The 27,756-nt window shown below is 40.2% G+C and overlaps 1 protein-coding gene and 1 long non-coding RNA gene across 13 annotated transcripts in view; one reads left to right on the plus strand and one right to left on the minus strand.

The window, feature by feature from the left end:
- Positions 1 to 27,756, plus strand: part of LOC309499883 (integrin alpha-X-like) — a 298,717-nt gene that overhangs the window by 220,693 nt on the left and 50,268 nt on the right. For 9 of the 10 annotated variants that reach the window (XM_082171374.1, XM_082171377.1, XM_082171371.1 and 6 more), the window contains 5 exons: positions 5,683 to 5,843; positions 5,929 to 6,089; positions 8,708 to 8,836; positions 13,956 to 14,029; positions 14,798 to 14,930. In XM_082171374.1, coding sequence (XP_082027500.1) covers positions 5,683 to 5,843; positions 5,929 to 6,089; positions 8,708 to 8,836; positions 13,956 to 14,029; positions 14,798 to 14,930 — 658 coding nt within the window. The remainder of the gene's footprint in view (positions 1 to 5,682; positions 5,844 to 5,928; positions 6,090 to 8,707; positions 8,837 to 13,955; positions 14,030 to 14,797; positions 14,931 to 27,756) is intronic. The other variant, XM_082171376.1, reaches the window with a different exon arrangement.
- Positions 1 to 27,756, minus strand: part of LOC309499980 — a 735,980-nt gene that overhangs the window by 120,203 nt on the left and 588,021 nt on the right. The gene's annotated exons all lie outside the window — the stretch shown is intronic.

The following is a 27,756-nucleotide window of genomic DNA, read 5'->3' on the forward strand; positions in this document are numbered from 1 at the left end:
ATTCTATGGACAGACTCTATGACTGTGCAGGAATGGATTCAGTCCGACTTCTGTCGATAGGAGGTGTTCGTTGGAACACGAGTCTCCATGATACAAAAATGAACAGACCACAGATCATGGAATAGAGGTATGTATACACGCAGGATAACCCAGCTGACCAGAGGTAAATCCTTCCAAAGTCTGGCTGAGCCTAGTCTATGGAGTCAAGGGATTCTTGAAACAGAGCCCAGAGCACTGGTCTAAGAAACCTGAAGTTGCACAGTCAGAGAAAGTATCAGAAATGCAAGGCTTAACCTGCTACTGCCTAATGGCAGTTAAAACTGCTTCCAACCTCCCTGATGCTACCTATTTCAATATATGGCAGGAACAAGTGGAGGTGACTCAACAAACATGTCAAGGGGCAGCCACATCCTGTGACTAATAGAGAAGCGGAAGCTGTTCTGCTAAGGGCATGCAAACTTAAGAGCTTACCAGAAGAAGTTAGAAACCAGTTCCTGTGCACAGTCGATTGGTCTTGCTCCTGACTGGGATCCACTGACCAACATGCTAAGAATTGGGGGCTTGTGAAGGAGGCTAGCAAACTCAGACCTGGAACAAATCCAGCCCACTGTGTTGGACCCAAACCAAGCAGTAATGAAGCTCCGTATTAAAGAATTTGATGAGTGTCTGTAACACCCAGGAGCCAAGAGAGTCTATGCCGAGATATGGGGACAGTACTGGATTCTACACCATCATCTGTCTGTTCTGTCAGCGATGGAAGGCTCAGCCAAAGGTCCAGCAAATGGAAGATTTGCTACCAGAACACCTTTGAGTGCTCTGTCCAACTTTTTACTCAACAGGTGTTGACTGCTCCAACCCATACCTGGTCAAAATAGGATGACAAAATGAGAAGAGCTTGCTTATATTCAAATGTCTGTTGGTGGTTAAACTTACATCAGACCAGTTGTCAGCCTGATAAAGTTTCCTGCTTTAGAAGGTAACACTGAAGACATTTATAGAATTCCCTTGATTACCCATTATCTCCTCAAATGTGGGGGCAGCTGTTGTAAATTCTCCCCTTTAAGTTGAAAGTTCATAATCAGGTATGACGTTCTAGGTTATGACTTGCGTAAGTAACATAGCTTTCTCCTGAGTGTTTCAAGCTCGTAGGAACTCAGCGTAATTGCCTATTTACTATGTTACTCCAGCAGAGTATTCATATCGTGTGTAGCATATTGACTATGGACTAAGAAATCATGATTTGTTTGTTATAGCAAATAAACACATTCTTTGCTAAGATTACTAAAGCTTTTAACCTCCTGACTCCCAAATGCAAATTATGGCCTGAACGCCAGAAAGTCTAGAGCATATTACCCCTCTGACACCTTTTATGGGCCCGCTGAGTTTACCCAGGAAAAGCAGACATTCCACACGAGTCACGTTTGCCAGCTTCAGAGAGATTACGAACTCTCTCTGCACCTTTACACACACACACACACACATGGACTTTCCATGGACTTACTCATATACAGACATTTCCAAATGTTTGATATATTCCTGTGTTGCATTTTATATGACCATGTCATATTGGAGCATCTACAATTTTATCGTGTGTTAATCGAACTTCAAATGCCTATACTCGTGCTTTTGATAACTTTGTATCCTTAACTGTTTTATATGTCATTCTTGGTATCTGTTTAACCGTCTCGCTCTGACTGAACCAACCGTATACAGGAGATTACAGTAAAATGTATTATTCTATGTGTACCATCTTTCTGGGTAGAAATGACGAGTTCTAAACGCCGTCATAAACTATGTAGATGAACCGTCCGACAGGACAAAGGAAACTTTTCCCGCTTCAGATTCTCGGACGGTCATTGGTTGTTCGCGCGAACAGAGGCGTGAACCCATCCTCTCCATAAGAGACTGACACAGAAAGTTTCTCCTGAGCACTTTTTCTGTGAGAGGTTTCCGGTTCCATGGCTCCTTAGGGAGCTCTTCTCCGTTTTTCTTTTCTTTTTGTTCTTCGTTTTTATTTCCGTCTTCGGACTTTTCCTACGCTCAGTGAAGCGAGCGTAACCGGCAACTTCAACTTTAACTCTTTCCCCGCCAAACACGGAATTTTCCGGGTTTTATGAAAAAGCGCTTCCCCGCCAAACACGGAATTTTCCGGGTATCCGTGTTTTAGGTGGTATACGGTAAGGAAGACCCGCGCGCATGCTCTGAAAGAGTACGGAACTTTTTGATCAAAGAAACCGACTGCGATCGGCTCAAACATGAATGGAGTAGCGAGAATAACGTTAGGTCAAAATATCTGAAATGAAGAGGTTTACGGCTGATCAAGTACTGGAGGTGTTGATGGACTCGGAGTCCGATCACTCCTTATTTGATCATTCTGAATCTGATCGGGACGAAGTAGTTAGTGAGAGAGATGTTCATGTCACAGAAATATCTTTATGCACAATGTTGGATAATATATATATATAAACACTATAATGTTTGTGTGTGAGTGTGCATGTAGGCTATTTGTGTGGCTGTGTGCATAAATATGAGCGTGTAATGCCCAAATTGTTTCTCTCTTTGTGCACATTTACCACACTGTAATATGTATTTACAGATGGAACTATAGATATAGAATATCGTGCAAAAATTTATGATTATGGCTTACATCTTATGTAAACCCCAAATTCTAAATTAGAATATTGTGAAAAGGTTTTCATAAGCTGTAAGCCATAATCATCAAAGTTATAACAAATAAAGGCTTGAAATATCTCACTTTGCATGTAATGAGTCTACATAATATATTAGTTTCACCTTTTAAGTTGAATTACTGAAATAAATAAACTTTTGCACGATATTCACATTTTTCGAGTTTCACCTGTGTGTGTATATATATATATATAATGTGTGTGTGTGTGTGTGTGTGTGTGTGTGTGTGTGTGTGTGTGTGTGTGTATCTATGTCTTTTTTATTGAAAGTAATTCCAATTATTCATATAATTATTTACAGGTAGAACACAGCGAGGGGGAAATGTTTCCACATCCTGGGAAATGTTACTCAGTGTACCACTCAAAAGCAAATTACAGTGCCTAAATTTTATATATTTTAGATTTATTTATAATTGTAATTTATTTTGGAAGGTTTTATATATGATGGAAAAGACATCTGAATGTATTCTGCTTGAAAATGCACTTGTTTGATAAAAATGCCTTTTTCTCAGCTTTTTGTCCAGAATGTTGTGTTTTTGACAAAACCTATCTATGTTCAAGTGGCAATAAAAAAAGAAAAAATGAAGATAAAATAATTATAATTTTTTTTTGTTTAAAAGCAGACGCTCAGATCTTTATTTTGATATGTAGCATGTTCATATATTCATAGAACAAAATATTCTGTGGGCCATTAAACTTTAGCGAAAATCGTCAAAAACCCTGGCGGTGGCTGGCAACTTTTCAAAAAAATGCTGGCGGGGAAAGAGTTAAAGAGACTCCTTGAACTTCCCGCGAACTCCGTTTTGCCCGGAAGACACGAGAGAACGCGCCTAGCGCCGAAGGACAAACACACGCACGACTCTGCTTTCCTCAGCAACACAAAGAGAACCATTTTGCAAGTATTAGTTTTATTGAACTTTTAATGTGATTTGTTTCCTTGCTGTCTCTCAAAGAGGTTCATCTTGTTTGTGATTTTGCCATAGCCTACTGAGATCATCTCGGTGATCTCTCTCATTTCTCTCCTTTTCTCTTTCTCTCTCATCTGTTATTCGTCATCTCGTATTTGTTTTCGTTTGTTTTCTCTGGTTGTATATACATGTATTCCGTGTGTAAATGTAGAATTCTGTATTCGTAGTTTCATTTTATTAAAACCATTATATTCTTGATTGCTTCTGTCTGCTGCTCACATTGCAAAGTCCCTTAAATGTTTGATCCAAGCTACAAAGCTTTTATTATTTACTACGTTGAGTAGTTTAATGTTATAAACACAGGAAAATTAATGTTCACGGCCAGAAAATGTATCTTTCTTGGAGTTTGTAAGAAGGATAATTTTTCTTGAGAGTTGATAAAGAAGTCGTACGGTCAGTTTGCTGGACGAACAGATTGTTCGATAACTAAATTAATTCCATTAAAGGTTATCTCATATAATCGATCTGTAATAAGACTATTGATATATTAATGACGAACCATAACTCATTGTGGTGATCATTCATATATACAATCGATCTATTTTCAGCTTAGATAATTTAATGTAACTGTAATATGCGATATTAATCATATTCCTGATTAATTATTAAAATTCCCTTCATATATTATATGAGCTAATGCGGTTACACGTGTTATCGCACTCATGTACTGTGTCCTAACATTGCACATTCTGAAGAACACATCCAAGTGAATACTTTGCATCCTCCAGTCACTAACAATCCTTTGCACACATTCCAATTCACAAAAATATTTGTGCAGAATACGAGTTGGTACTGAGCCGTCTGATTTCTTAATGGAATACAAGGCGAAAAAGATGGGTAAGTCCTTATTGTTTCTTTTGTTTTGTTGTAACTGAATCACATGATGCATTGTTTTTAGAGAAAAAACTGAAATGTCACAATTACCTAAGCATTTATATCCTTTGATGCTGAAAATTTGGCTCAGGTGCATTCCATTTCTCAGATTCTTCTTTGAGATGTTTTTGCACTTTGAGTGGAGTCCATTTATTTGACATTTGGACATTTGGAAAGGCACACGCCTGTCCAGATAAGGTCTAACAGGTGAAAAAGCATATCAGAGCAAAACAAAGGCATGAGGACTACCTGCAGAGCTCAGAGACAGGATTGTGTCAAGGCACATATATGGGAGCATTTTCCTTTGAAAAAGACTGTGAGAAGAAAAGATTATCTGGTCTGATGAACCTCAGTTCCAAGCATCATGTCTGAAGGAAACCAGACATCTCTCACCATCTGCACAATAACATCCCAAAGGTGAAGGGTGGTGGTGGTAGTAACAAGCAATGGGGGAGTTTTTCATCTGGGCAGCTGGTCAGGGTGGAAGGAAAGCTGCAAAATACAGAGACATCCTTAATGAAAACCAGGTTTAAAGTGCGCAAGACCTCAGACTGGGCTGGACTTCCCAACAGGACAATGACCCTAAACACACAGCCAAGACAACAGTTGATTCATGACATATCTGAGGATGCCTCAGAGTGGCCCAGCCAGACCCTGAATTTAAACATGATCAAATACCTCAAGAGAGACCTAAAAGAGCTTGAGAGGATCTGCAAAGAAGAATAGCAGAAAAATCCCAAATCCAGGTGTGCAAAGGCTGCTGCAGCCTGCATCATACCCAAAAAGACGCTGTAATCACAACCAGTGTGGTTTCAACTATGTACTGAGTGAAGGGTCTTAATATTTAGGTTCATCGGTTAATTCAGTTTGTTTTCTTTTTGATAAATTTGCCAAGTTATCACAAATCTGTTTTTTTTTGTTGTTGTTTTTTGTCATTATGGGGTATGGAGTATAGACTGTAGATTTGAAAATAAATAAATAAATAAATAAATAAATAAAGTATTTTAGCATACGGCTGCCAAAATGAATGAAAGTCAAATACTTTCTGAATCCACTGTATGCAGAGAAGGGTAGCACATAACTACCGTTAGTGGTCAATTGTCCAGTTATTATGTTGTCAAAAGTCCCATTCATTTTGTATCCCATTTTAACAGGACTCAGCCTGTCATGTGTTTGCCCATAAATGTCACTGTTGACCCACCAATCATCCATCAGAAATTCTTTCATTGCTCCGCCCCCCTCGGTCTCAACACCCCTGTTGCCACAGTTGCAATCTGTATCACCGTAAAAGAGATTGTCACTGGTGATGTACAAGGTAAGGTAGTCAGATAAAGAGATACAATATTAAACTAATGAAAAATCAGTTTGACATGAATGATTCTTGCATACCATTGGTTCAGGTCCTCTTGTTGCTATGGTATCAGTGACTCTGGAGCTGGACCCTTGGGCCAGAGCCCCTCGGCTGTTATTTAGTTCTAGATCAGCCTCATTTCTCTGGACCCCCAACAACAACTTGAGCAGCATTACCCCTGTCTGCACTACTCTCTCCATCAGCATCCCGGTTAGTGTGAAACAGACATAAAATATGTTTCCCTTATGTTTTCATCTGTCAGTCACTTCAACGTGGAGTCTGACACTAGGGGCCGCACTTGGAAGCCCCAAACACCTCTGATACTTTGATAAAAGGCCAATGAGAATTGGTGAGTGGAGTTTGCATGCCACTACCCCGGACAAATGGGTATAGTCAAGTCAAGTCATCTTCATTTATATAGCGCTTTTATCAATGTAGATTGTTCCAAAGCGGCTTTACATTGATAATAGGAAATTAAAGTAACAGAGATTGTTTTGGCTTTATAGCAGCTCTAGAATAAAGTTATTGTCCAGCTAAAGTTAGTTTTGATTGATTCACTTCCGTCGCAACGATCATTAGTTATTAACTTAGGGGCCGCTAACACAAGACCGTTTTAACAGAAAACTCTTAAAGGGATAGTTCACTTTGAAATAAAATGTTGGTATGTTTTAGCTTACCTCAAGGGCATCCAAGATGTAGGTGTCTTTTTCTTCCGCAGTAGTTTCAATTTTGATATTTTTAGGTCAAGCCGTTCTTGTCTGTCAGTCAAATAATGCAGGTCTATGGTCACCACCTCAAAGAGCAAGCACAGAGTCCAAATTAAAACAATTCCACATCGTCCAAAATAAACAATTCCCCATCGTAAGTACACATTGATGGCCTAAGACACGAAACGAGCGGTTTGTGTGAGAAAACGAACAGTATTTATATCGTTGTTACCTCTTGAACACAGCCGCGTCCAAATGATCTGAGGGCGCGGGTGGGTATAGATATATACACTAGATGTCGCCTTGTCCAAATACTGCAGTTCATTGGAACGAAACCGTAGCCAAGGCGACATCTAGTGTATATATCTATACCCCGATCATTTGGACGCGGCTGTGGTAACAACGATATAAATACTGTTCGTTTTCTCACACAAACCGCTCGTTTCGTGTCTTAGGCCATCAATGTGTACTGACGATGGGGAATTGTTTAATTTGGACGATGTGGAATTGTTTTAATTTGGACTCTGTGCTTGCTCTTTGAGGTGGTGACCATAGACCTGCATTATTTGACTGACAGACAAGAACGGTTTGACCTAAAAATATCAAAATTGAAACTACTGCGGAAAAAAAGACACCTACATCTTGGATGCCCTTGAGGTAAGCTAAAACATACCAACATTTTATTTCAAAGTGAACTATCCCTTTAACTTCAAAAACAATGGCGTGCACATGCGTATTACGAGTTCAGTCTATAGGTATGTGCGTTTGAGTATATGTGCGCAGGCGTGAATATATGCAAACTACTTGTCTGGCCTTAAAATTTATAATACTGAATTTTTATTGCTTCCACGTAGCCACGCAAACCGGAATTATCTCGACAACGTATAAAAGGGAGAATGCATGCATCAGTCATTCAGATTTGTTCTTCAGAGCAGAGCGAGTGTCATCTCTATGCAAGCTCATAGAGAGAGTTCCCCTGGGTGCTTCAGAAACATAAGAGAGCGCTTTCCTCTAAAAGAGCAAGCACAGATGGAAAGCGTCTTTTTAAAGGTTCCTCTCCGCCTGTGTGTTTCTGGATGCGGTTGATATCTTTCAACCTCGGATGGTCACGATCGATATCTCAAGTGTTTGGGTCTCACCCACGCTGAGACAGCGTTTGTGGATGGCTCATGTCCTCACTGTGAGAACATGACCATAGCAACATTGCGATCACAACTCTTTTCTGGTAAGAGTTACCTCAGTTTCTCGTCCTGATGCACAAGGCTATAGCAGCTTGTGCTGAGGGCGATATGAGGGTGTTTCTGCCGGGTCAATCCCCTTGGACCTCCTGTTCCTTGTTTTGCGCATTGCGTCGAAGTGACTGACAAATAGGGAACATCTCTGTTACTATTGTAACCTCCGTTCCCTGATGGAGGGAACGAGAAATAGTTTCCCTCCTGCCACAACGCTGGACTGGCCGGGATACTGACTCGGCTCCTCAGCATAAACCTTAATGAGTTATGCACGCCATCTCCCTTTTATACCCGTATGTCCCAGAGAGTGGCATGCAAATTCCACTCGCCAATTCACAAGTATCAGAGCCATTTGGGGCTCCCAAGTGTGACCCCTAGTGTCAGCCATCGACACCATGTCCCGTTCCCTCCATCAGGGAATGGACGTTACAATAGTAACCGAGACATTGAATGTGATACAATCTTGCATCAAAAGACTTGAAAAAAAGTAAAAAATAAATATATAAAAAAGTAAAAATGGGGGGGGGGAAATAATAAAGATCATGGTAACACTTTATTTCAGTAGTCCACTTTAGATATTCTACTAACTATAAGTAACTTTGCAAGTACATGCCAACTTATTTTACTAACCCTAACCTAACAGTCTACTAATACTCTAATAAGAGATAGTGGACATGTAGTTGCAAATTAATGAGAGTTAGTTGACAAGTAGTTGCAAAGTTACCTATAGTTAATAGAATGTCTAAAGTCGACAATCAAAATGAAGAGTAATCAAGATAATTTCGATGACATTAGTATGGGCTTTTTATAATGTGTTTTTTTTAATAATATTATATTTTATATTGCACATATATTTCCTCTCTTTGTATATGTTATGTGTTCCCTACAGGAGTGTATTTCAGACTACCGTGAAGTCTTGCTCTCTGGAAAGATGAATGTAACAACAGAAGTGATTCCAGGAACAGGAGGCCTAAGACCAGTGCTGAGCCCTGACTGCTGGCCCACGTTCACAGAGATGGTCTGTAGGATATACATACATGTAGTATATTGAACTGCGGTACATTTTTGATGTCATGTTACTTTTAAATAACAGTATACGGTGTTGTAACATAGACTCTGGGGAAGCAGTGTGATCCATTTGCAGAGATTTTATTAGGGTACATAACGTCTTGGTTACGTATGTAACCTGTTCCCTGAAGTAGGGAACGGAGACATAGTCGACGTGTTGACTGATTGGGATCACGCTAGGGAGCCTGTCATCTTCGAGTATTGTAAAAATGAGCCAATGGATATTGGCGTGCGTGAATCGTATCACACGCCCCGCCCCGCAGCACGGGTATAAATACGGAAGTGGATGCACGCACCAGTTGTTTTTCAGAACTCGGTCAGCGGTGGTACAGCAATAGTGGCTAGGGGACTACGTCTCCATTCCCTCCTTCAGGGAATGAGGGTTACATACGTAACCGAGACGTTCCCTTTCTGTCGGGCACGTTCGACGTAGTCGACGTGTCGACTGATTGGGATCCCTACTAAGACGCCACTAGTGCTGCCACCTTCCAGTGCCTAGACAAAAGCCTCCAGATCTTCCTTATATGACAGGGCTTAGGCCAGGAAAGTCACTGCTGTTCCACAGGACCACTGGGAAAGCGTACCTTTCGTTGGAAGGTCTACGCCAGTGGTTCTCAACTCCAGTCCTCGGGACCCGCTGCTCTGCACATTTTGTATGTCTCTCTTATCTGACACACTCAAATCAGTTCATGGAGTCTCTCCTAACGAGCTGATGATCTGATTCAGGTGTGTTAAATAAGGGAGACATACAAAATGTGCAGAGCAGCGGGTCCCGAGGACTGGAGTTGAGAACCACTGGTCTACGCTACGGAAGCCACATCCTGCCCGAAGGAGGTAACGTGGAGAAACACATATGGACTGAGCGACTTAGCGGGCAGTACAACATATGGCATGTCACTGAGGTGGCTCCAGCCAATAACAGGGGGGAGACACAACCGGTCAGTGATGGCAGAGCAGGCTCTGACAAGGGAAGACACATGCTCGCCACAGAGAGTCAAACTGTGGAAGAATACACATATGGGATCACTGTAGGGATCACAACATATGAACCCCACCTAACACAAGTTAGGTGTTCTAACCTAACAGGTTGTACTTCAGATCATAAGCATGCCTCATTCTTTTTAGAGGGAGCTCTTGCAGAAGTAATAGTATCTAAGCTCTTTCAGAGGTAGATAGCTGAACCTCCACAATGGAACCTGCATTTCTCCGATTCAACTGGCTATGTAGCACTCGAAGGGAGGGACTTGTACTGAGACTTTGACCCCTCAACGCGTGACACAGGATGGCCCGTGTTTACGGAGGAGTGGACATCTGAATTACGCGTCCTTCAGGTCCCACGCTAGAGAGCATTCATAGGGATGAGCGTTAGTAATGCGTACTGTGTAGTACTTGAACGGAGGCTTGAAAAAGGGCCAGAATCAAGCACACAGATCCCTGATGGTCTAACTCACTATAGTTTGAGTACAATGAAGAACAGGCCTCACTTAGAAGCCTATCTTCATATCGGCTGGAGGAATGGCTCGATCGCAACCTTCGCCAGTAAGAAGCGATGACCGCACACACGGCAGCACAATTCGGAACACAGATGTTGAACAAACAGCGCTGCACATGGGCGGGTGCTGGACGAACTGAATCGTCTTGCCGAATCTGATGATACAAGAACCGGGTGAGTCGGTCGGGAGCACCTTTCAGTGCTACAGTGGACCAACACAGGGGGCCCAAGGTATCAGAGACGTACTCAGAGTGAGGCAGCGGGTTAGAGACAGGTACCCAGCTCAGAAGGCCCGAAGGCGGCCCAAGACAGGGTCTGAGTGTGTAGTAGACTCTTACCTGTCTCTAGATGACCTCAGAGAGTGCGTGAGAAGGCGAAACCGGGTCCTCGAACCGCACCCAACTGTTGTCTGGCAAAGCAAGAGGTAGCTGAAGGTTGCAAGGCTGCACAGGGTCGCACACCAACAGTCTAAACCTCTATGGACTCAGGAACAGAGGAAATTGCTCTTTCTCTGAAAATGTAGGTACCAATGGCTCCGCTTTACAAGAGCCAGCGGCGGAACAGACATACACAAACAAAGACTCCTCCCGGTCCTCCACCGGGGCGAGGGAGTGGATCAGTGACCATCTCCAAGAGCTCTCTACTCCATCCCAGAGCGGCCCGCTTGAGGAGTGCTTGCGCTTACCACCTGGCTTGGCAGTACCAGCGGGCGGGCGGGTGGGGGTCCCCTTCTGCGACCGGGTCCATGCTGAGATCTGGTTGGAGACTGCTGCGATGACTCAATTGGAGCAGAGGCGGAAGCAGACGGACACCCTCGGCGACGAGCAGGCGGAGGATCTGCCCCGGGCGGACGGTTGGAAGCAGCAGCGGGGCATGATGTACCGGATGGCCTCCGTCTGCTTCTGGACAGCAGAGAACTGCTGGGCGCAGCTCTCCACTGCGTCGCCTATCGGGCCAACCTGGGAGGTTGGGGAGACCAGCAACCGAACCTTGTCCGCATCCGCCATTTCACCCAGGCTGAGCCAACGATGGCGCGCCTGGACCACTAAGCTGGACATCGCCAGACTGATCGCACAAGCCTCGACACTCCTGCCCCGGAGGGCGAGGTCGGATGCGGAGCGTAGCTCATCTATGAGCGCACGGTCTGGGCTACCTTCTTGCATGTCCATGAGTGCCCTGGCCTGATAGACCTGTATCAGTGCCATGGCACACAAGAGGAGGCGGTTTCCCCACAGGCTTTGTCAGCTCTGCCCGTGAGAACGGACGAGAACTCACAGGCCTTAGGGGGAAGACTAGGGGCCCCCCGCCAAAAGGCAGCAGCCACCGGACACACCTGTGTCGCAACAGACCACTCTTTTGGAGGCAGTGATGTAGTGGTGCCTGGAGAAGTGGGTATACTCTTAATTTTTGCCCCCAATATTTTTTTTTAAGTGTCCCAGCAAAGGATGAATGCTCTGTGTTATAAACAGTGACATGTAAGACTAGTCTTGCATATTAGTTCACCCCAAAATGGGCCAGTAGTATTTGCACATTATCCCCCCATTAAGGTGTTTTGAAGGCCAAAAAAAATGGACAACAGTAGCTTTAAAAGCATGTCAGTGGGCAGTAGCATTACGTTTTTTATCAGATATTTTTAAACGTGAGAATCAGTTTAAATGTCGCAATGAATGATCCACACTACAAAATGGAAATGCAGAATGTTTATGCTTTTTGCTGACAATACACAATCACATATTCAAAACGGGAATGGCCTTAAATAAGAAATGATTCAAGGATTATTTTGCATAGATGTTACATTTCAAACAAACGCCAATGCAATCCTTCTGTGTCCAGAGGCATATGAGCAATAAGCATCAAAGATCAGTTTCAGCAACTTTTTCTTTCCTAAATTAATCAATGTTTTTGGACTAATCTGTTCATTTAATCAATGGTTCAATTGCTCATTCAGAAAGACAGTCACTTGTCGCCACCTTCTGGCTTAATGATGCAAGTTGCACAAACACAGACAAGCGGAGTGATACAAACAGTGAAAAGTCTCAGTGCTGATACTGGGGAAATATTTGAACACATTCGAGGTAACGTTATACAAATACATTTATACATTATATTTATAATAATAGCCTAATGGCAATATATTTAATAGGGTGCATGTGTTTTTAAATGTAGCTTATAGTTTCCACTGTCTTTGATCAAACTGATTATTTCTGTCAGTCATTTAAAACTTCTATCAAAAAACAGCTGTTTAGTTTAGCTAGGGTACTTGTATGATCGTTAACTGAAGCGTGAAGCATCGCGTTGGGATTCGCGCTCGGCTCGCGCTTCTGTGAACATAAATCCCGCTTGCTTTGATTGGTCTCAAACATTTTGACAATGACGAGCGGGTGTTTGAGTGCTGTAGCAGCTCAGATGAGAAGGTCGGCTATCGTCGCAATGGGCGAATCATTGCAGCACCAAATTAGAGTTAATATTAGGCAATTATTTCACAACTTTCATTATATAGGCTACACTCAAAAAAATTGTTGAGGTCCGGAGCTCGGGGACCTCAATGGTGGGTACGGCCCTGACTGGGTGTTTTCACACGCACATCAGAGGGGATTTAGAAGTGGGTATACGCAATGCCGACTCAACAAGAAGTGGGTATACGCCGTATACCTGCGTATACCCTGCACTACACCAGTGATTGGAGGGATAGCCTTGCAATCCTTCACCGCTCCTCTGTCAAGGGTAGTGAGAGAGGAGAAACTATTCAGGCAGTTTCTGGCAGAGAAAGGTGCTGTCCATGACCTGGTAAGCTCTCCATGCACTTCGGAAAAGAAAGGCACTGGGGCGGTGAGCTGAGAACCAGCGCGGTCCGTCCCGAGACACCAATCAACCAACCGAGACTGTTCGGGACGCGGAGGAGGATTCTACTCGAGCCCGACAGCCTCGGCGGGCCGTTTCAGCATAGTTGACGTTTCTGGATCTGGCTCGGGCAACGTTACAGGCAGCTGAGTCATCATTTCCAGAGGTCAGCTCACCCTCCGATGCTGCAACCGACATCCTGTCCCCTGGAAGGGTCCCGAATAAACAGTCGGTCCATTACAGAGGGACCAGCGCGCTCAACGGGGTGATCCACCGGCTGCGATGTGATAGAGGAGTGAGGGGACCACAGGGTATACCCGCACTGCGGGGCGGGGCGTGATGCAATTAACACACGCCAACGTCCATTGGCTCGTTTTTACAATTCTCGAAGATAACAATTGCCAGGTCTGACAGTCAGAGGTCATGCACAGTAAAGCAGTCCAATCAGTACACTGAAATCCAAAAACACAACCAGATAACAAAGCAGATAATCCCAAAACAGGTGAGACAACGACCATAGAAGAAACATTTAGAATTGTAGACAAAGCAAACAATACAGTTCTTTGCAAGGAATGACAGGAAGAGAGACCCTTAAATAGGAAGCAGGTGGCATGTGACAGGAACCAAGCACAAAGTATATTATTGTGGAGAGGTCACCCTCTGGTGTTTACTAAGAGGAATGTTCTGCTGGGATGTTACATGATACCCTATTAGTGAATATGTTTGTGTTTTCCAGGTGGTTTTGGAGAAAGTGTGCGGGGAAGATCATGTGTGTATATCAGATTTAAATGTGTCTCTATCATTTATGAGGTTGGTGTAAATTTATTTTTTGTTATAGATGCCTCCAAGAGAGCAATATGATATGATGGGCAGTTTTGTTCATATAAACTTTGCACACAAATTTTTTTTTAAGTAAAAATACAGTATTCACATTCTGTGAATCTGGCAATCTGGAATTTTACATGCTAGTGAAGTCAGGCATCAAAACTTTACGTACTGTAGAAAACATGGGTGTTTTATCCGAGTTTGGGTGGCAGTGCCTCTTACAAAATATAAGATTAAACAATGTATAAATAACAAATAGTACTATAGTAATTTATATAGTACCAGCAGTATCAGTGGGAGGCAGCAGCTTTCTTGTGCTCGTTGAGTTTTAATAGAGCCCCTTAATGTGTGCCATGGGTTTGGTGTGGGGTAATTGGAAATGAATAGGAAAAAGTAATGTGAGAAGAGGCAATGTCTTCATTGTGCTATGATTGGCCTAATGTGCTGTTAATTTGATAAATAATTCCTCTCATATTTGTGTGTTCCATTTCCACAAATCAGTTGGATTAAAAAAAGTAGCTCAATGAATAAAAAAGTTAACCTCTCACTCCTGTAGATATCACTGCATTATGTCACACCCAAAACAAACTTAAAATGACTTGAAATAATGATCTGTGAGGGTTTTTTAGTTAGCAATCTGGTACATCTCCATGTCTAACCAGCTGAAAGTTTACAGAGCATTGATGAATAACTAACTATTAATGATATATTATAAGGATTTGATGGCACTGTATCTTTTAATCTGTGTTCCAGTGATATTGTAGTGAGCGCTGTAGGTTACCCAGTAACTCTCTCAGTGGAGGTGTCCAATGGCGGAGAAGATTCCACAGATACAGAGCTTTTCCTTCATCATCCCACCACCCTGTCCTTTACCCACATCAAAACGGTCAGATACTTTCTAAAGGGTCATGAATTTATTAAAAAAGAAAAACTGAAATATCACATGGTCCTAAGTATTCAGACCCTTTGCTCAGTATTTAGTAGAAGCACCCTTTTGATCTAATACAGCCATGAGTCTTTTTGGGAAAGATGCAACAAGTTTTTCACACCTGGATTTGGGTATCCTCTGCCATTCCTCCTTGCAGATCCTCTCCAGTTCTGTCAGGTTGGATGGTAAACGTTGGTGGACAGCCATTTTCAGGTCTCTCCAGAGATGCTCAATTGGGTTTAAGTCAGGGCTGTGGCTGGGCCATTCAAGAACAGTCACGGAGTTGTTGTGAAGCCACTCCTTCGTTATTTTAGCTGTGTGCTTAGGGTCATTGTCTTGTTGGAAGGTGAACCTTCGGCCCAGTCTGAGGTCCAGAGCACTCTGGAGAAGGTTTTCATCCAGGATATCCCTGTACTTGGCCGCATTCATCTTTCCCTCGATTGCAACCAGTCGTCCTGTCCCTGCAGCTGAAAAACACCCCCACAGCATGATGCTGCCACCACCATGCTTCACTGTTGAGACTGTATTGGACAGGTGATGAGCAGTGCCTGGTTTTCTCCACACATACCGCTTAGAATTAAGGCCAAAAAGTTCTATCTTGGTCTCATCAGACCAGAGAATCTTATTTATCACCATCTTGGAGTCCTTTCATGTGTCTTGCACTGAGGAGAGGCTTCCGTCGGGCCACTCTGCCATAAAGCCCCGACTGGTGGATGGCTGCAGTGATGGTTGACTTACTACAACTTTCTCCCATCTCCCGACTGCATCTCTGGAGCTCAGCCACAGTGATCTTTGGGTTCTTCTTTACCTCTCTCACCAAGGCTCTTCTCCCCCGATAGCTCTGTTTGGCCGGACGGCCAGCTCTAGGACGTCTTCCATTTAACCCTCTGGGGTCTGAGTGGTTTTTGGGGTCCTTGAGATGTTCTGACATGCCCTGACATTTGTGTTTTTTTCAGTTGCTTATAAACATATTAATGGCAAAGGTATAATTACACTCTATTTAGCACAAACAGGGTTACCATAATATGTGAGTAACATGCATGTACATGTTTGTATTTTTGAGAGAATAATGTCTATGCATGGTTATTGAAAAAACTAAAAACTAAAGTTTCTGAAATAAGGCCACAAAACACATACTAAATATGTGACAATAAGACTTTTGACTAATGGATGTCATTGCCTAGAGTTTTTTTCTTCAAAATGATGTGAAAATCATCCTGCCCTTATCATTCACATAACACAATACATTGATTTAAATCTTGTAAAAAACTTTTTGTTTGTAAAGACAATATGCGCAAGGGGCGTCAACCATTCAACAGCATCATGCATATGTAGTGGTTCACACCTGAGACAATGGGGCCCGCATACTTAATGAGCCATTCATTCAGGTGTGTCACCTATAGCCACAAGAAAGAATGCAAGAGCAATATATATATATATATATATTCTACCAAATTGGTTCACAGTTGGAAGCATTTCAATTTTTTTTTTTTTTTTTTGCCCAAATTTTGCTTGCAAATTGTATAATATCCAAGGAAAACATGTCTAGTAATTGTGCAGTTAATTCTCATACTGTATTTTCAGTTTTGGAATATGTATCCTCTCCCCAAATTTGTCAATAATAAAACACAATAAAAATTATTTAAAGAAAAGGCTTATATTTACCTTTTAAAATTTGTTTACATCTACCTTGTAAATATGTTTTTTTTATTAAAAAGGTTACAATTACAACAACAATTGAAGTGTAATCTTTCTTTGTAAAAACTAAAGTATACATTTTATCATACATATTTCAAAGTTAAGGATTCATTACTTCGAATATAGCCTACATTGACAAAACATACTATATTTAACATATTAGCAAAAATTGGCAAACAAAAGCTTATTTGAGGTGGCAGATATTTTACAGTAAAAATGTGTAATCTATCCAAAACTAATCAACGAAATGTTGTCTTTCATATGTCTGTAACATCGGTCTTTCGTTTTTATTATAAGGAATATAAATGTTAATTTGCAGTTTAATACGTTGCTTATACAAATACATTTTATTTCAACACATTTCAGTTGTGGTAAACAGCGCATCGCTGCCGTTCATTCATTCACACAGAAACGCGATTTACTTGAGAATGAAAAAAAACTTACTACAGTATTCCATCCGTTGCTCCTCGAAATACCAGCACTTCTGAGGTACGTTTTCCATTATTATTATTCCTCACAGCGCTGTGAGATAGTGTAGACAACTACACTTATCATCTGAATAAACTTGATGTGTTTTCTCGAGCTGATATGTGGGCGTTCACAGTTTGTATGGGATCGTCTCAGTCATTTGCGTTTGAATAACGCGCGCTCTCCGTGGGCGGGGCCGATTAAAACGTAATGAGCTGAGATGAGCTCGACTGGAATCGCTCTCTTTTAATACAGATTTCACAAGATGAGAATATTTGTTTTTTATATAAATTACTTCATTTAAAAGAAGAGAATTCAAGCTTCATGCCTGTGTGTCTGTATGCCTGTTTGACTGAGTATTCGCTCAGTTATTGTTCATTTTCGGACGCGTTTCAGAATGGACTTCACTGGCAGAGAGAAGGCAGAACTCGCTTCGTGTTTATTTTTCTTTATTTGGCAAAAAGCACAACACTTTGTTTTTATTGTGAGTATACACAAAAATAATACACATTTAACAGAATCGATTGATGTACAGATGGTGGACAACCAGAATGCCTATTACCGCCGCGCCAGCTGCCGCGGCGAAATCACCGCGGCGAAAATTAACCAGCCGCATTTCAAAGTCGTTCCCGAAATGACCGCCAGGTGGCGCAAAGGGACATTGTGCAAAACAGCAGCAATTGCCGTATTTTAAAATGTAAGTGGGTTAAATATAAAACCCTAAGCCTAATAGGCATATTTTTCATATATATAAATAGGCCTATTAGGCTACAACAGAATAGAACCAAAGATAGAATCAATTTTAGAACTGAAAAAATAGAATCAAAAGTTAAAAATAGAGACAATATTAGGAGCAATGACGCTGAATATTTTTACTATTCTATTGAGGAATTAGATAAATGAAGAGCTCTCGTGAGCGATACAATTGCATAGTAATTTATAGTGATTTCAAAAGCAGTCCTTAAAAAAAAAAAATACATGGAGTAGTGTGGCATAATTTGAGAGATTACGCGGAACGCGTTTTAGTTAAGATCCTGGTTTCAATGCCCTTATATAGGCTAGGCTACTGCTTAAAAAAATGTCACAACGCGTTTTGAGATTGTTTTGAATTAAACATTGAAGTTTAAAATGTAGTGTTTTGGCACACCAGGCCGAGTGGCGTTACGCATTGTTCAAAAATCAGGTTTTATTCTGGCATGTTGAATTGGCGTTAGAATTTTTTTTTTGATTTATTAGATTTAGATTTTAGATTTCGTTAGATTTATTTTTCTCATAACAGCTAAAATAACTTAATATATGCCTTGTCTTAATATGACCTACTTAATATAGGCAATAGGCATATAATAGCCTGTATAATAAATTAGCAAAACTTGGCCACTAAATATTTAATTTTCAATTATTTTAATTATCACAATTAAAGTTTTAATTTTATTAAATTGAACAAGCGCAACAATCAGCATTTAATCAAATATTCTAAAAGATGTATTATTAATAATAATGTTATTTCAACATAATATTTCGTTTTTTCAACATAATATGTGCGTGCAACAAGCAAGATGTGTATTTGTAAATCCGGTGATGCGTGCATTGATTTTTATCAATAAACCAGTGTTTTCTGACAGTGTCGACTGCAAAGATGAAGTTGACGATCGCCATATTTGTAGTGAACGCACCTAGAGAGAAATGCACGTAAAGACATAATCAGAGAGTAGCCTTTTTCTTTTCGTTTTGAATTATTTCGTTTGAAGACATTTCAAGCTTTGTGTATTTGATGTATTTCTCATGTCTGTGTGAGGCATACGCTGAGTTTCGTTAAGTTAGGAGGATGAGATGCGCTCCAGCTGACGTGCATTGCAAGTGACCGCGCGGGCGCCTCCATGATTAGTGTCTGTTATATTTGCTTCTCTTACTTATTAAATCCAGCAATTGGTTGATGAAAAATTGATTAAAATTAAGATACAATTTATATAAAACGAAATTCACTTTAAAGAAAGGTTTTCTACTAAACAAAACTTAATGAAGTGGTCAAAATCATGTCTGACCCACTCCATATCCATCTCTCGATATAATGCATCCTATCTTACTCGTGCTGTTCACTTTTCATATTCAACATAGATGGAAAAAAAATAACATTATAATATTTTAACAAATATGATACTAAATGAGATTATTTAATGGCTACAACAGTATAGTAGGCCTATAGACTCTATTTGTACAAATTGCTGCACATTAATTTAATTAAATGAAACCTTGTAACGAATTCACACTGTAGGGTAGACTGTGTACAGTTGAGACACCTTAAATAACTTGCGTTCGCAGCAATTTCGTAGCAGATTTTTGCTGTGCACTTGCATATTATTGTCAGCTGGGAAGGAAATATAGAGACCAGGGCCCGGTTTCCCAAGAACGCTCACTCTTAGCGAACTAAGAGAGCTCGAAAGATATATCTTACCAAAGGTGTTTATGTTCCTAAGTGTGTTCCCCGAACCATACCTTAGGAAGCTGCTTAAGATATACCTTCTTACGTGCGACGTTACCCGGCGCTGTCCGTGGCGATGGTGCTGAATTGGTTGATATCGATGACTCGAGAATCAATTATTCTCTCGTGCAGGGGCTGTTGTGAGAAAGCGGTGATCTTTATAAATGAAGCACTTCAGAAATAGTTGAAATTGCAATTTATTATGATTATTGGATATTATAAAAAATAATCCAAACTATAATAGCCTATAATAGCCTAGCCTACATATTTAAAAATTGTAACATATATTGCTGCCATAATAACCTTTTCAAAAATGTACGTGCCTTCTTCTCTTTCCCATTTTTGTTCGCTGAGGTGGAGCTGCGATGAAATATTGTTCTTGTAAATACTTTCCAGCATTTCAGTAATAAAAGTTTACATCTTGCGTACGGTGCTCGGCAGTGATCAAAAAGGATTTAAACCGTGAATTTCGAATCTCTTGTAAACTCAGAGATATGGATTCAGACGGCAATTAAATTACCACACGACCTGTTTGTCAAAAAACAGAAGGTACTAATTTGGCCAGGGATTTTTACGCGGGTTGGGTGAGAAAAAACACTGATATTATGGATTCGGACGGCACTAAAATCACCGACTTACCCCTGTAAATGTTTAAAGTACCGGACGAGCCCATGAGAAACAATATTAGCGTCCGAATAGGACTTAACTGACAGTAGCCTATGCTTTCACTTGCCTTTAAAAGAGCATTTTAATTAAATTAATAATATTGTATAATAATATAATTAAAAATCTAACAAAAATCAGTGTAATGACAATTTTATTCTTTGCATGAAAACACTTGAATTAGCCTAATTGAACACTGTCTGGGTGTATTAAAACTTCAGAATTATATTCATATAGACCTACAACAGTGATAAGGTAAAGCTAAGAGTGGTCCAGACCAACCTTACGAAAGTGTGACTTACAGAAGATATACTTAGCGTACGAACATTTCGGGAACCGTCCCATAAGGTTAAGAGAGAGGTTAAGGAATAGGATAAGAACTACTTAGAGATAAGAACGCTTTGGGAAACCGGGCCCAGACCTCTTGGAACTTTAATTGAATACACAGCGTTGGTAAGGCATACTGAAATTACATCCCTACAAATGTATTAGGCCCTACTGAAAATAAATGTGTCGAATTTAAGCAAAGTAGCCTAAATGTTAAGACTGTAAGCCCTTTGCTTTTTTCGTAGCCTATAAAGGATTCTTATAGCCGACTTTGTGTTAATTTAATCTGTAGAGGATTTTTTTAACTCAAACATTAACACTGAAATGAAACTAAAGTATTGTAAATTTTTTGGCACACCACGACGAGTGGCGCTATGCATTGTTCTAAAGCCAGGTTTTATTCTAGCATGTTGAATTAGTGTTCGACAAACGCGGCGGCGCGTTCTTTTGAATGAAGAGCGCTTCTCGCTCGTGTGAGCGAACACACACTGGAACGTTAGGCCATGTCGCAACGAGTGAATCATGGCCGAGTGGTTGAACTTACGTAACGATCATTTAGATCAGCGGTTTTCAATAGGTGAGGCGCGCCTCCCCTGGGGGGCGCCAAAGAGCCACAGGGGAGGCGCGACAGGCAAAGGAAAAATTACTGTATGCAGCTCTATTGAGATCGGTAATTGTGAGTGCGAGTATTAACTTTAAAATGCGTCGTTTCCTTGTCCCAATTCAGCAGAAGTCAGCATTAAGGGAGGATACGGAGCCTGGAAAGTCGCATGTGTGAGTAAAAAAAGCAATCCGTCCGCTCAGTTTATAAACTGTAAACCGAATTCTCAAACTGTTCCCTCGGTTTAACAAATCGTGCCCACGGATTATTAAACCGTACCCAAGAGTTTCTAATCCGCACTCTCAGACTTGTAAACCGTGCCTCCAGTTTTTGCAATCTGTACCCACAAATTCATAAACCGTGCCCACGCTTTCGCAATCCGTTCCCACGGGTTTGCTCACGGATTTGTGGCTCGTCCTCATTTTAGAAGAACACCAGGAGGTACGTTGTTAACGAATCTTATTGTTTTATTGTGTATTAAGTGGAATACATCAAATTGTCTTAACTGCGTCTGCATGTTTAAAGTGATTCTCAATTGTAGCGGGCATGGGGTGGAATATACGATTTAATATGAATGACGTGCATCAAAATCTTTTGTTTATTTGTGATAATCTTAGCATTTAGCACTTAAATTAAAATAAAATAATCTTAGCACTTTAGTATTATCGTTTAATAATGCGCATGACGCAGCAAACATAAAAACATACTACGTCATGTTCATACAAGACATCATTCAAACTGCATGTGTTCCGTAAACAAACAGCGTTGTCGTTCATTGATCAGAGAGCTGTCCATCAGTGGCGTATCCAGGACATTTTTACTGGGGTGGCCAAGATGGGACACAAAACTAGAGTGGGGTGGCCATATATACTATAAAGTAATGTTATGTAAACCTTTAAACTCTTATGAACAATAGAGGATTTTAATAATAGTAACAAAGTGCAAACTTTATTTTTAAATAATGGTACTATTTCATAAAATGTAAGATACAGTCACAGGCCTATTTAGGAAATGTGATTACTATAGTCTGTTATTAATTGCCATAGTGGGGGATATGATTTACTCAATTAACTTGGCCATTAACTTGTCCGAAAATGCATTTGTGTTTATCTGCAAAAAGGTTTACATACACTAGATTGCAGCCTAGGCTACTGTTAATGTAAATATAATGTTAATGGTTTGTTTTTAAAGTCTACATTAGAGACCTGCGCAGGACGGATTTCTCACTTAATAATTCCTAAAAAGCTGACATCTCAGTTCATCGCCATCTCACAAATCTCTGTTATTATCAATGAAACTGGCTGCATAATTAATCTTTCATATTATCTACACTTTGTTTGATATCATAGATGGTTTGCCAGTATGCAGAATTCAGCACTGAACAAAAAGTCCATTTTGAGTGGTGAGGGGATTCTATCTTAAATGCATCTGATTGGCCATTGCGTTCAAGAAATCAACACATATGTCTGTGATTGGCTACATTGTTCAACGCTGCAAACATGTTATAAATAGAGACTCTGGCCTGTAAATCGTTTCTATTTTGTTTTAGTTGTTCTTGTTGCTTTTGTGCAACAGATGAATGACAATTTATTCGTTTTTATTTGTTCAATTTATAGATAATTCTATTTTGCGGGAGTCCCGACTCCCGCGAATCGACACACGAGTGCATTACCGCCCGCGCCCGCACTCGGCCATCAGATCTATATTCCTGTGCCGCACTCTGTTGCGTTGGGTCCCGACCATACCTCTCAATCGACTGATTCCAGCGTTTTTATCGTTGTTGTATTGTTGCAACTGTGTGACCGTCCTCTTGTTTCACGGACCAGCAGCAGCAGGTGCACCGTGCAGCGCGCGTGCTCTTATCTCATGGGTCATCTGACCTGCATGGCCAAACGTCCGCTGAGCAGAAATCAGCTCTCACAGTCTCAGTACGACCGTTACTGTGTTAGTTAAAAATGTGAAACTGGCCCTAAATCAGTTGATCAGCTGTCATCACTGATTGACAACATTTCTCGTTTCTTGTGTTGACGAACTTGACCTACCTATCAGATCTGGGGTGGCCACAGGGGTGGCCAATGAGCTTTCAGGGGTGGCCCAGGCCACCCCCTAGAATCGCCATTGCTGTCCATTGTGCTGATTTTGTTCGATACGATGTGCATCTCCTTCAAATGTGCCAGAGCCGGCCCGAGGCATAAGCGAACTAAGCAGGGGCCCCCAATCGAGTTTTTTTTTTTTTTTAACATATTAATTAACTTAAACAAGTGACATAAATTAATGAATTAATGACTAATTCAAGACAAGAAAATTCTGATTTCATGATCAATATACCTGCCTACTACTGCTGCTGTGTCTGCCAGTGTTTGAGTCATGCGCATAACCTCGCGTGCATAGACAATTCGTGCGCAAAGTCACGGTAATGTTAAGCCATGTCACAAAAATTGTATTTGATCATTGATTGATGATTGACATTTAAATCAATGATTTATCCTTTAAATTTAATAATATTCAGAACAGAACAAGAATAAAAAAATAACTATAAACAAGCCAAAACGAAATAATTTAAAGCGAAAATGAAAGTAAGCGGCGTTGGGCTCACGTAGCCTTAACTCTCTCATTAGAATAAAAATGTTTCAACATTCGCGATGTATTTGCATGGTAAACTATTCTTTATTATAGGCTTTGTACTTCACTCACGTTCCAATATCGACGGGAAAAAATCATCCTCTTCACATGTGCAAAAATGTGCTTGGAAACATCACAGTAGAGCGGTGCTTATACGCTGAATGGTACGAATTGTATTACTGACTATTTAAACAGAGCAGTGTAATTTTTATATGTTAGGTTGACTATTTTATTAATGTATTTTATTTCGGCTATAATGAACAGGCTGCGGTGTGTGTGTGTGTGTGTGTGTGTGAGAGGTGCGGGCGCGATCGAAGAGTGGAAACATAAAAACATACTACGTCATGTTCATACAAGACATCATTCAAACTGCAAAGTGTTGCAAAACGTTGGAAGATATTTTGCAAATAATATGTTTTGTGACAGTTTAGAAGTTTCAAAGAGTTAGTAAAAGAGTAAAGAAAAAGTTAAAACTTTTTAAGTATCTATTTTTTTATTAAGTATTTATTTTGTATTAATACATAACCTCATTGTATTAATTTATAATGTAACATTATAGCGTGACATTTGTGTCAATAATAGTCAAACAGGTGACTCCGCGTGGAGGGAGGGGGCCCCCAAATCAAATTCTGCTTAGGGCCCCCAAAAGGCTCGGGCAGGCACTGAGATGTGCGCTTAAAGCCCAGACACACCGTGCCGATTTCAGCCGTCAGGTGTCGTCAGCGGTAGCTTTGGCGTCGATTGCACGTTAAGCATGTTTTGTTGACTTGTGGTTAGGCCTACTGATGTTCAGTGATTTTAAAAGTAGCCTCAATTAGGCCTGCATGAAGTTGGAAATGATTTGCTGTTGCAAAAAATCGTTTATGAATGCACTTTTAAGAAAGTTGTGAAAAAAAAAAAAATATTTACATTTTATCAGTTGTTATTGAAACTCATCATTGCCTGGAACACACAAAAGATGGCATTTACTGCAGAGGCATGTGTGGGTTAGGGCAGGCGGACGGGATTTTGGGGAAGGGGGGGTTCGGCTGTCCTTACCTACTCTAAGGGGAGGCTCACATTCACCCAATTTGAAAACCCCTGATTTAGATGATACGGGTTCGAATCCCGAACTATCTTAGACTATTTATATTTTTATATTAGCCTTTTAATGCATTTTATAGTCTATTGCTGATGCAGAGAGATTTGTCTATAGTTCTAAAACATAGTTTTTTGCTTATAGCCTATTTACAAAATAAAATCACCATGCATTTCCATTTTACACCAAGGAACAAATATTATACAATGACTTTACTTCTGTAGCCTATAATAATTCCAATCGTAATTTCAAAAGCAGTTCTGTTATATATATATATATATATATATATATATATATATATATATATGACGTTTAAACGACAAACAATAAAATCAGAACCAGGATTCTGTTGTGTTCATGGTTCCAGTGGCAGTAATGCATCCACGGCTTTTCAAAATGTCACAAAGCGTTTTGAGATTGTTTTGAATGAAATATTGAAGTTTATAATTAAGTGTTTTGGCACACCACGACGAGTGGCAAACTCTTTGTTTTGTTTTGCAAACTCAGCTAGCCTGTGGGGGGTTTGGAGAAGGCAATAGTTGCTTTATCATGGGGGTGCAGGGAGAGGTGTTAATGTTCCGTCTTTCATATGGAGAGTGTCGGAGCCAGCCTGAGCCTGATGAGCAGGCAAAGGCAAAATTCTAAGGACTAATCTCAAAATCTCCAAAAGTCCATAGCCTATGTACAGTAGGCCCTATATCTTATTACATTGTATATAGTAGTTTTATTGATTGTATTTAAAGGTTTTCCACACACAATTTCAATTTAGCAGCTCTTTAATTCGCGACCCACCTCGTTTTATTGTAAGGTGAATTCAGCAAGGCATGTTGTATCTTTGAAGGAACAAAAGCTATTTGTTACAGTTTTTTCTTCGTGATTTTTGTGGATGACACACAGCGACATACAGTATTATCAGCTGTATGGTTTTTTGTTTTACGCTGAAATGCTTAATTTCGAGAAAGACCCGCCGCGCGCAGTGAGGGAGACCAAACTTACTAAAACAATATCCAGCGCGAGAGAGGCAAAGAAAAACGCCTGTTCTTAATTTATGTTGCTTTGAACTTTTTTCGTTTTGTACCGTTTTAATTTTTTAATTTAGCTGCAATTTCTTTGACAATAGAAATTTTAAATGTTGCAAGAATAAGATTCTGTGTTTCTTATTTTGCATCACAAAGGGAATAAACTATCGATGCAACCCTGTTTAAATAAATAAACTGTCCCGACACTTTATTCATACCTTGAAATGTGCGATGGGTTTTCAAACTTAATTAATTTTCTTTTACATTTTCATTGTTTATTTTTTAATTGAAAGCAATACTGTATTGAAAGTATTTTTCTGATTTGTTCGATCTGTTTTGAAAAATGTCTTCCGTTGCTATGGCCGGGTATCACTGTCAGTCATCTCAATCTCGTGAATGATTCACACACACACAAAAAAAAATAATTTAGCAGATTTATATTTTTACATATTCAATCAGTCTCATTTTTGTTCAAATAATTTTATATATATATATATATATATATATATATATATATATTATAAACAGATAGGAAACTTACCTTTTAAAATGCCGCAGTTGCTGCTGTTTTGCCCTGTCACTTGCGCCACCCGGTACAGCCTATAGTCATTTCGCGAACGACTTTGAAATTCGACTGATTTATTTTTGCTGCGGCAGTAATAGGCATTGTGGTTGATTATTTATTAAAGAATTCAATTGATAATCATAACAACAAGTAAGCCTATTTAATTCTGAATATAAGAAAGAATGCTTAAACCGACTAACATCGGTTAGTAACTGCAAGTCCTGAAAATGTTTTAATTTTACGGTAAATTATTTTAATTTATTTCACTGTTATGTTTCAGTTAATAAATCTACAAACACATTAAAATAACACGAAGTAAATGACAAGTAACCTATTGACATAGCCTTTCTAAATTATAGAAAAACTGGGTACACAATGTTAACGTGTGTCTACTTTTTTTAAATTTAATGAATTTGAATTCGTTTAACCACAATATTTATCTTGAATTTATCTGTGACCTCAGCTCAGATTACTGCCGCGGCAGATTACGTCATAAAGAGAATAAACTGACACTTTTCAAAGTCTGTGATTACAGCGCCACTCAGCGGTAAAAGGCAGCAAATACACATCCCAATTTTGCCGCCGCGGGAACGGCGGCGGTAAAAGTCTCATTCTGGTTGTCCACCATCTGTATGAAACTCCTATGGAAAATCAAAGTCAACAGAGTATTTATGAGTTTCTTTTACACTGATTAAAAAAAAGCGAGCTGGTATCGCCGGCGATACCTCCGACCTCAGGGGGTTAAGGATTATGGAGGCCACTGTGCTCTTAGGAACCTTAAGTGCAGCAGAATTTTTTTTTGTAACCTTGGCCAGATCTGTGCCTTGCTACAATTCTGTCTCTGAGCTCTTCAGGCAGTTCCTTTGACCTCATGATTCTCATTTGCTCTGACATGCACTGTGAGCTGTAAGGTCTTATATAGACAGGTGTGTGGCTTTCCCAATCAAGTCCAATCAGTATAATCAAACACAGCTGGACTCAAATGAAGGTGTAGAACCATCTCAAGGATGATCAGAAGAAATGGACTGCACCTGAGTTAAATATATGAGTGTCACAGCAAAGGGTCTGAATACTTAGGACCATGTGATATTTCAGTTTTTCTCTTTTAATAAATGTGCAAAAATGTCAACAATTCTGTGTTTTTCTGTCAATATGATGGGGTGCTGTGTGTACAATAATGAGGAAAGAAAAATGAACTTAAGTGATTTTAGCAAATGGCTGCAATATAACAAAGAGTGAAAAAATTTAAGGGGTTCTGAATACT

The sequence above is a fragment of the Leuciscus leuciscus genome, assembly GCF_965113295.1.
Source record: "Leuciscus leuciscus genome assembly, chromosome: 5".
NCBI classification, from domain to species: domain Eukaryota; kingdom Metazoa; phylum Chordata; class Actinopteri; order Cypriniformes; family Leuciscidae; genus Leuciscus; species Leuciscus leuciscus.